The sequence below is a fragment of the Cebus imitator genome, unplaced genomic scaffold, assembly GCF_001604975.1.
Source record: "Cebus imitator isolate Cc_AM_T3 unplaced genomic scaffold, Cebus_imitator-1.0 Scaffold98, whole genome shotgun sequence".
Classification (NCBI taxonomy): Eukaryota; Metazoa; Chordata; class Mammalia; order Primates; family Cebidae; genus Cebus; species Cebus imitator.
In genome coordinates this window covers 150,728-160,932 of record NW_016107413.1, presented here as the reverse complement: position 1 = coordinate 160,932, position 10,205 = coordinate 150,728, and the positions used below count along the sequence as shown (strand labels likewise).

At 39.3% G+C, this 10,205-nt stretch overlaps 1 protein-coding gene across 5 annotated transcripts in view; it reads left to right on the top strand.

Annotated features, from left to right (window-relative positions):
* The first annotated feature begins 1,418 nt into the window (after positions 1–1,418).
* Positions 1,419–10,205, top strand: part of LOC108309848 (pleckstrin homology domain interacting protein) — a 144,491-nt gene continuing 135,704 nt past the window's right edge. For 2 of the 5 annotated variants that reach the window (XM_017536401.2, XM_037741288.1), the window contains exons 1-4: positions 1,423–1,733; positions 1,849–1,907; positions 2,033–2,062; positions 2,255–2,314. In XM_017536401.2, coding sequence (XP_017391890.1) covers positions 1,694–1,733; positions 1,849–1,907; positions 2,033–2,062; positions 2,255–2,314 — 189 coding nt within the window. In that variant the 5' untranslated portion in view covers positions 1,423–1,693. Of the gene's footprint in view, positions 1,734–1,848; positions 1,908–2,032; positions 2,063–2,254; positions 2,315–10,205 lie in introns of all 5 variants that reach the window. The other 3 variants (XM_037741291.1, XM_037741289.1, XM_017536400.2) reach the window with 3 other exon arrangements.

Below are 10,205 nucleotides of genomic sequence, written 5' to 3'. Positions count from 1 at the left end.
TTAAATGTTAACAAAAGAACGACTATCCAAATTCCCTTTAAAATGCAATCCTTAAAAAACATTGAACTCTCAAGTCTTTTTGGAAAGTGCTTAAATCATCTGGAGATAAATATCATTTGGTCTCCTTGTTTTCTAACAAATGGCTTTTTCCATTGTTTCCATTAATTTCACCCGTATTCGTTTTTTTAAAAAACAAGGCCCTTATCCTCATCAGCAAAGCACAGATGTATGATTTAGCATATAAAACCGGTAATTACATACTAATTTACGAAACATTATTTTTTCCTCTTTTTGTCAGTTTTCAAGAAGTCTTCCCGTGATTAACTGTAAACAGGAATGGTTTACACCTCAAATTAGAAGCCATTAATTAGCATGACGAAGTCAACTGCAAGACACACAGATTATTTAAATTATTTAATCACTATTCACCTTGGCTAAACTATAGTATACTCTTTCAATATCCTTCGGTAGGTTATCGATCTGTTACTAAATTACCTCCAGACAGTTAAGAGATAAATATTTGCGTCCTTTCCTTTCCCTCAGGTTTATATTCTCCCTTCTCGTAAACACCTAAAAAAGCTTTAAGGTTCTGTAATTCCAAATCCCTAATTAGCCATCAGTAGCCTTTTTGCAATAAGGAAAAAGAGTATCTGAAGTACAAATCAAGAGTTCGCTTTGCCCGTTTAACAATAAAAAACATTTAAAAAAACGTACGCCAAAAGCAATGGCAGTAATAAAAGAAATATGCAGAGGTGGCTTCAGCAAATAACGGGTTTGCAAAACGCAAGTGCTTAACAAAAAGCAGCCTAAACCTCTATTGCAATATACAGCACTCCAATAAATTACACAACACTTGCATAGGCTGCAGAAATAACGCAGGACAAGACTTACACAGATGCCAATCCGCAGCATTTATACACATGCACATGGCAAGAGACAGAAACCAAACACTATCATTCAACTCGGGCTGGGTAGCGCGATTCCGAGTTTGCCCAGCGTGAGAGTGCTCTCTGCGTGTGTGTCTGTGTACGCGGGTGAGTGAGACCCATCCTCGGGGCATTTCCCCTCTTTGGGCAGTTCTGCTTCATTTGTTTCCTATTTCTGCTACACAGAAACTAACTTCCATCTCAGCTCCAGCCAGCGCCGCTGAATAGAGCCTGTGCTGCGGCACCGTGTGCGTCAGATCCCTCCGCGGACCCGTCCCCGGCCCCCTCCCTGCCACTATCGGCCTCCACAGAGAAAGCGCCTTCCAGCCAACCGGCGGCTCGGGCTCCGACATCTTCTCCGACTGGAAATAAATAAATAAATCGCACGCCCTGCGGGGAGGAGCGCGTGGGGGTCGCGCCGTGCCGGGTGTAGAGTGCTGGGGGTGAGGGGTCGGAGGCACTCCTTTTTTAGAGCCGGGGGGCGGGGGCGCGGGACGCAGCCGGGGCCGAGCCCGCGGCCGCGAAGGCGGCGGACTCCTTTCTGTGGCGGAGGGATCCGCGGCGGAGGCGGCCACGGCCGTAGCCGCTGCCTGAGAGTTGTTGTTTCCTCCTCCTCCTCCTCCGCCTCCGCCGCCGTTGCTTGAATGGTGGAGCCTAGGCTCGGCTCGTGAACACACACTGACAGCTATAGGGCAGGCGGCGGCACCGTCCCCGCTTCCCCTCGGCGGCGGGGTGTCCCGTCGGCGGCCCTGAAGTGACCCATAAACATGTCTTGTGAGAGGAAAGGCCTCTCGGAGCTGCGATCCGGTAAGTCGGGGGGCTGCCGGGGCCGCTGGCACCGGGCGATTCCGCCCGCGGTCCCCCGCCCCCCGCCGCCCGGCCGCTCAGCTAGTGTGTCTCCCTGTCCCTCTCTCCCGCGCAGAGCTCTACTTCCTCATCGCCCGGTTCCTGGAAGATGGACCCTGTCAGCAGGCGGCTCAGGTACGGCGGCGCGCGGCGCGGGCCGGGCCGGCGCTTGCCTCTCGCGGGCGTGGGGGAGGGAGGCGGCGGCGGCGGGGCCGCGGCCCGGGGCGCGGGGCTCAGTTCTCCCCGCTTTGTTGTTGCAGGTGCTGATCCGCGAGGTGGCCGAGAAGGAGGTAAGGGCGGCGGCGGCCCAGCGCGTCCCGCCGCCGCGCGGCCGCCCCTGGGCCGCTGCGCCGCCGCCGCCGCCGCCGCCAGGGCGCGGGGCGCGGGGCTCGGGGTCCCCGCCGGGGCGCGGGGCGGGCGGGGGAGGGGAGCGGGCGGGCAGGGGCCGGGGGCCGGGCTCACGGGGCGTCCTCTCCCCGCAGCTGCTGCCCCGGCGCACCGACTGGACCGGGAAGGAGCATCCCAGGACCTACCAGAATCTGGTGAGACATTCACGTCGCAGAGCAAAGAAACTTTTCCCTGAGTCGAATAAAAATTGAATTTCCCGCAATTTTTTACAGAGACAAAAACTTGGCCCTAGAACGTGAAAGCTCCAAAGGCCACGGGGAGGGTTGGGAGGCCGGCGCGGGGGCTGCAGGACCAGTGGCCGGGGGTACTCGTACCCCGGGGCCGCAGGGGCTGCGGACAATTTATTTGTGATATTTTGTTAATGTGCTAGAAATAAAGATACGTCATGAGTGTTGTGCAGTGCAAGGCCGGAGGAGGAGGGGCCGGCGCGCGCGTCCGTGCCGTCGCGGGGGCGCGCGAGAGTCGGCGGCGGCGGGAGCGGCGCGAAGAGGGAGAGCGCGCTCGCTCGTTCGCTCGCTTGCTCTGCACGCGCGGTCGGCTCTGCTTTCTCCTGCCCTACACAATAGCTGGTGACTAACTGCTCCGAAGTGGCATTAGCATTTCACAAGCAGGCTATCCAGCCGCTGCGGAACCGTGGCAAGAAATTTTTTCCCCCTCTATCGTTTATTTTGTTTTCCTTAAATTCAGTCCTAGGTTTTTTTGTTGGAAGGGTTCTGATGTGTGATTATAGTTGGTCATTGGTTCGTCTTGCATTTACTAAAACACATCTTTGCAGAAGTGTAGAGCCTGTAATTCCCTAGAACCAGAAGTTCAGTAGGCGTTTTCTAATTCTTACGGTATGCCTCTCGTTTAATTAAAAACTATTATTGGAGTACACTGAAGAGTTTTGATTTTTGTCCACATATTTACTATGAGATGGAACTTGGCCAATAAAAGTTGTTCTGTTTGTATTGGGACATATTTTGTTTGACAGCTTAAAAAGAACTTTTTCTTAATTTTGTGGGTTGTCACAGTGAGTATCTTAGGAATTTTTAAAAATTGCTTTTCAGGAGTAGACCTATCACTTCAGTGTTGTGATTGGAAGTTACTTTAAAGGAGCTATATTTTCTGTAACGTTTTCTCCTAAACTAATGTAGGTTCCTTGTGTGAATATGTGTGTTGGACAGTTAAAGCAGTCACACCGGGCACACCAAGCTTTGGAAATTTATGCAGTGCATTGATTTTGAGAGGCTTTTTTAACTTGTTTCGAGATAGTTGCGGTTACTTCATGAGAACAACCCTAATGACCAGGAAGTTTCAGCCAGCTAAGAATGAATGTCTTTTGTGAGGTGAAGGCAGGACAATTAAAATGGCTTTTGTTTCTTTTTGTATGTAGTATGTTTCCTAACTTGTGTATAAATCTCTTGTGATTTAATATAAGTTGTTACAGCCGTTCACAGCTGTTGAAATAAGCAAGCTCGAGGTTGAATACATGGAGATTTAACAGTGTATTCATTTTCACCCTGAAAGTGTGTTAGTTTTCAGGTAGTGATTTGGGTTACTTAACGTTCATTTCTTGGCCGAAGTGAATGGAGCTGGAAGTAAACTTCAAGATTTACTAATGATAATGTTTGAAATGAATTTTTAGGTTTATAAATATTTGATAGAAGTCTTCAGTGAATTTACTTGTCTTCTTTGGCTATTTGAAAAAATTGTCACAAAGATTATAATACTCCGTTTTTAAGATGGGGCAGGTTTTACAAAACTCGTCTTTGCATCTGCTTTTACATCTGTGCATCTGTTTAAAACCCACAAAACTAAGTCACTGAGGATTGCTGCGTTTTCTTGAAATCTTTTGGTAATGTTATTTTTTTTTTTAAAATGAAGCAGCTTAAAGGCATCTGGCCAAATTATGGTAATGTCTAATCCTTGCAGGAATATCATTTTGTTGTCTTCAGCATAAATGAGCTACTGATTTTGAGTTAATTTAATTTTTAGGGAGAGGAGGGGGAGGAAATATTAGTAAAGTGAATTTCTATCCCTAGTCTGCATCTCAGATTTAAGATAGAATAATCATTGTTTTTATCTGAGTATTATTCTTAAAATCCACCCATTTCGAATGGAAGTGTTTTTTCTTGCTTGGAGTTTTCTCCTTTCTAGAACAGTGATGTTGGCATACTGGTGAGACAGTTTAAAATTCTTATTAGAATTTGGAGGTCTTTGACTCATTGTTCCTTTTCATTTAACATATTGCCTACTCTGTGTCTACTGGATGCAAGATACTATTTGAGGTGGTTTCTTATCCATCAAACTGTATGTCTAGGTGTGTGAGTTAACTTTATTTCACCTTTTAGTTGAGATTTAGTCAGGTCTAAAAACATTTGTAACATCGGGTTTCTGAGTGGGTTGTTTTTGTTCAGTAGTAGATCTTGCTGTTTTATATCTGAGTCAGCATGTGCAAAGTCTCTTGTAACAGTATTTTCTATTATCTAATTCTTACAACTTCAAGTTTTACATTGTATTTCAAGTTGAATTTATTTAAAATTGGTTTAAAAAACACTGTAGTTCCATTATTTTCAACTCTACCTGGAAATGATAGGTTACATTAACTGATAAATTGAGCTGTATTTTAAATGGGAGAACTCATATATCACATTACATTGAAATATCTAGAAAACTTCAAATTATAGCTATTTGAAATGGGGTGTAATATTTGTACACGTAAATTTAAAAATAGGCACTGATCATCTGTAGTCAGTCTAGTTCTAATCGCAGTGGTTGAATTTTGGTCAAGAGGAAAGTCAGTTTAAGAGCAGTTTTAAAAGTTTACAGGTTAAAATTGATAGATTCAAGTGTGATTGAAAAAGAACATGCTCATATCTTATGGTTGTTTCTGTCTTTTGTATAAAACATGACTGTGATTATCACATCTACCTTATAACATTTTTAACAAAATGAATTGGATAGGAAGCTAAAGATTTTTTGTGCTGGGGTATGTGTTTAATTGGATTTTACATTTTTAAAAATAGATTTATTTTAAAGAAAAGGGATACTTTCAAGTATCAAAGTTCTTAAATTACAGAATAAGAAAAAAACTTTTTTTTTTTGACAAAGGAAAGCTTTGTTATTTGTTAGGTTGAATATTGAATCTAGTTGGTTTATTAAGTCTGCTTTCTAGTTGTCACTTAATGATGGTTGCTTATTTATGAGATCTTGAAGCAGAATTTTCAATTATTTTGCTGGATTTGGGACTCTTGTTGATTAAGTTCTTGCTTATAAGACTTCTTCCCCCTCCCACCTAGTTCATATTTTGCTAAAATGATATAATTTTTGTCTTTAAAAATAGTGATACTTGCGTTTCTTAAAATTATTCCACTTTATTAGACATCTTTTTGTTGTTGTTGTTTTTAAGTGAAACCGTTGTGAGTCAAGAGGTGTGGATTGTGGTTTTAAGCCCTGCTGACAGTTAACCTGTTGGTAATCTTGGGCAAGTCATGGCATTTCTCTTTGTCCCAGTTATTTCATTTAAAAAATAAGTGCATTGAAATTTTTTCCATCTGAAAACCTGTGATTTTGAACTACAAATAGCAGTACATTGTATTTCAGCACTAAACTTTATTCATTCTTAGAGCTTAATTTTCCAGAACAGAAGAGTAGAAATCACATAGGTTACAAAATTATATAAATGCTTTCCATAGTGCCCTTCATTGGTGGTGATATCATTTCTTTTTGAAAAGATGATTTGAGACACTAACTACATTGTAAAATGCCCCCAAATTACTATGTTTTTCATTATAGTTTAATTACTAGTTTTCATAAATTATTGGTGGTCTCAAATTAAGAGATGAATAGGAACCATGGATAGGATTTATTTAAGTATGTATCTTAGATACACATTTATTTAGTGTGTGCTGATTCATGTGAAAAAGTATAAAACCTAGAGACAACTTTCAGGAAAAAAAAAAAAAAAGAGATACCATATCAAATCTTTTAGAATTAGGGATTCCCATTCTACGTTGAAGGTAACAGTACTTTCAAGATTTGATTATTATTATTTTTGGGGGTTGGAGGAGCATGTAATGAAGTAAATGGGCTTAGTAGAGTTACTATTGCCTTTTTTAATAGAGTATCAATGAAATATAAACTTTGTGTGGTAGTCTCTAAAACAGCTTTAATCTCATGGTCATTGTAATGATGAATAAAATATGTTAGGTGTGATGATGTTGCTGAGAGGCTGAAGGAGCATTCTTCATTGTTGCTTAAATATAGAATTATTCTACTGGTACTTATACCATTTTTTAAAATTTGAGACATTTAAAAGCTTTTTTAAATGTAATAACTTACTAGATTCTTAATATTCTTAATGGTAAAGTGGCATGAACATAAAGTAGGAGCTGAGTTTCCCCTTCCCAATCATGTAAAAACCTGTGATGGTTTTTATATGATTGTTGTGAGGCAGAGTATTATTGAGGGAGTCTGTTTTCCATTCTGTAAAATGGGCTAATATTAGCTCCTACTCTGTGTGGTCTGTGATTTTGGGTTTGCTATTATCAGAACTTTAGTAGTCGTAGTAAAGTTTGTTCCAGTTAGAGCTTTATAATATATTAAAGCTTTCTTTAAGACAAACATTTACGGCCACAGGTGGCTCACGCCTGTAATCCCAAGCACTTTGGGAGGCCGAGGTGGGTGAATCATAAGGTCAAGAGATCGAAACCATCCTGGCCAGCATGGTGAAACCCCGTCTCTACTAAAATACAAAAATTAGCTGGGTGTGGTGGCGCACCCCTGCAGTCCTAGCTACTCAGGAGGCTGAGGCAGGATAATTGATTGAACTCAGGAGGCAGAGGTTGCAGTGAGGGAGGTCGTGCCACTGCACTCCAGCCTCATGCCTGCCAACAGAGTGAGACTCTGTCTCAAAAAAAAAAAAAAAAAAAAAAAGAACATTTACATTTTTATTTCAGACACAAGTATGTGTGTATCACTTTCTGAAGATAGAATCTGTAGTATAAAAAGGCCACATTAAAATTTTAGAAGAGTCCGAGTGCAGTGGCTCACGCCTGTAATCTCAATACTTTGGGAGGCGAAGGTGGGTGGATCGCTTGAGCCCATAAGTTGCAGACCAGCCTGGACAACATGGAAAACCCATCTCTACAAAAACTACAAAAAAAATTAGTGAGGTGTAGTGGTGCATGCCTGTAGTCCCAGTTACCTGGGAGGCTGAGGTGAGAGGATTGTCTGAGCTAAGGGAAGTCGAAGCTGCTGTGAGCTGTGATCATGCCTTTGCCCTCCAGCCTGAATAACACAGGGAGACTCTGTCTCAAAAAAAAAAAAAAAAAGGAATGTAAAACAATAATCTTCAGAAGATACTATTATTATTATTGCTTTTTTTTAAGACTCAAGGATGAAATAGGCCTAAGTAATAAAGGCACAACATTTAGTTAATACCAAAAATAAATCATAGTTAAGGTATTGTGGATAGATTGCTGGAAAAATTTTCCTACTGATTCCAACTGTGACTTGTTTTTATGAACACTGAACATTAAGAAATAATTTGGGTGGTTGAAATATCCTGAATTGTTAGAGAATATGTGAAGCTTTATTCTTTGGGTAATGATCAAATGATTTAGGAATATATGAAGGGAGTTTGGGTATTGCATCTGCCTCCTTTTTCTACAGTTGTTTGTGAGATTTAAAACTACCACAGTAGTTTGTATTCTTTTTGGAAATTCTCAGAGAAGACATGTCTTGACTTCTATTTTTTCAATTTGTTTATATCTGTTTGGAATATATGAACAGAGCTTGGTTGTTGCATCTGCTTCCTTCTATACAGCTATTTGCGAGATTTAAAACCACCACATTAGTTTATATTCTTTTTGGAAATTGCCAGAGAAGAGATGTCTTGACTTCTGTTTTGTCAGTCTGTTTATATATGTTTTAAACAGAGTTTAATAAAGACTTTTTTGAATTAATCCTTGTTAGCTTTAAGTTAAATAAATCCTAATCAATTTCAGTTTTTTAGTCCATTCAGGATTTCTTTGTAAGTTAGACCCCAAGTTTTTGGTTTTATTTTTTTATGATTTTTTTCATAATCTGGAAACTTGTGGATGAATAATAAGAAAATAGTAATATTTAGTCTCATGCAGCTTCTGCTTAAGTTAAAATCAATTGACAGTCATTCTTCCCATCCTCAAATTTTGTGGGTATTTACCATGTCATTATATAATTGTAACAAAATCGTATCTTGTGCAACTTACTCTGGACAAGTAATATTAAACAGGTTAGTTTCATTCTTACTAGTAGCTTCCTTGTGTAAATTTCAGAATTCATAGAAAAATATCTGTAATACTAAGCTAAGTTGCCTTTAGTTGGCAGAGAATACTAAGCATATTTATTTAAAATAAATTCCTATTTTAATGTACTTTTACTTAGAAAAAAATTTTTAACAGCTAATATTAGGATATTTCAGTTGCTTTTGCGGTTATATCTAAAAGTGATAAAGGCTGTTACAGGAATCTAATTTAAAGTTTTAAAAAGACATTTTGAATATGAACATATTCAGTTTCTATTGTTTTGTGAGCAGCTGTGTTGATGAATTATGAGTAAATTGGGTTAATTACTTTGCAATGAATAATATTGAACCTATATAATATAGAGGAGTATAAGCATTTTATAACAGATCGCTGAAAATGATATGAGAAAGCAGGGTACTTTTCACTGTTTGTGAAAAATCACAAATAGTTATCATATTGAACAGTGATAAAAGTAAGTTGAGAATCTTTGGTCACTACAGAGAAGGCAACCGTCAGTTGTGAAGCAGGTCCTCCTTCAGTTATTTACCTTACTCAGCACAGCCATATTTGAGCTTAGGCATCACAGATAAGGAAAAGGATGGTTGGATGAGAAGTTTTTGATAGAAAATTTAGGTGGCAACATAGTTGAATGTAATTTTTGCTTAAGTTAAAACTAAATTGTAAGGAGAATGAGATGTGTGGTATAGGTAAACCCTAGGTTATCCATGGCAGTATAGATGGCTATGGCAGCTTTTTTGCAGAAGATACACAGGAAGAATTCATGTACAGTAGGCCTTCCTTATCTGCAGGTGTCACATTTGTGAATTCAACTGAAGATCAAAATAGTTAAGAAAAAAAGAAAAATATAAAGAAAGTAACGATTATTTATATAACATTTACATTGTATTAGGTATTATAAGTAATCTAGAGATAATTTAAAGTGTGCAGGAGGAGTGTGTAGGTTATATGAAAATACTGTCCCATTTTATATAAGGAATTAGAGCATCCTGGATTTTGATTTTGGTATGGGAGTTTCCTGGAACCATTCCCCCATGGATGTTGAGGATTGACTGTGTTCTGGACTCCAGCTGGCCCGTCGTCATGTGTCATGGTCTATTTAGTCTCTGTCATGAATAGGAAAAGGCATGTAACTTGTCTTGTCTAAGGTTATAGAATAAGGCAGGAAATATGTATCTTATTTTGTTTGATTCCGGTTAAGTTTTTGAGTGTAGAGACACTAAATTCTAGGCAACTTAGTGAAACATCCGTTGTCTGAAACAACTTTGCTGTCATTGTATAAGAATTACGTTATTTTGAGTACTGTGCTTGAAACTGAAACATTAAAAATGAAACTGGTTGTTCAAGGTTTTCACATTGGCCTTAGTATAAGCAGTTTGAAGGATTTTCCATCTTTAAATTAATACACAGTAACTTTTCAACAGATTTCTAGGTTTCAGTTTTAAATTTTACTAATAATGTTTTAAAGAGAATTTTAAAATTAGACAAATTTTCTTAGCACATATGACTTAAAAAATCAAAACTTGAAAATGTGTTATTTTAAGCAGTTAAATGACATTTCGTTGTGTTTTAAATTATTTTTATGGAGCATCCCTACTAGTTTATGGAAAATTCAATTCTGAATAGTTTTTTGTTTTAATTTTAGCAAGATATAATTGGTTAATGATGAATAAAATTTGAAAAAGTAGTATTGCATTTTCTTTTTTTGTTTTATTTTTCTTTCTTCTTCTTCTTCTTT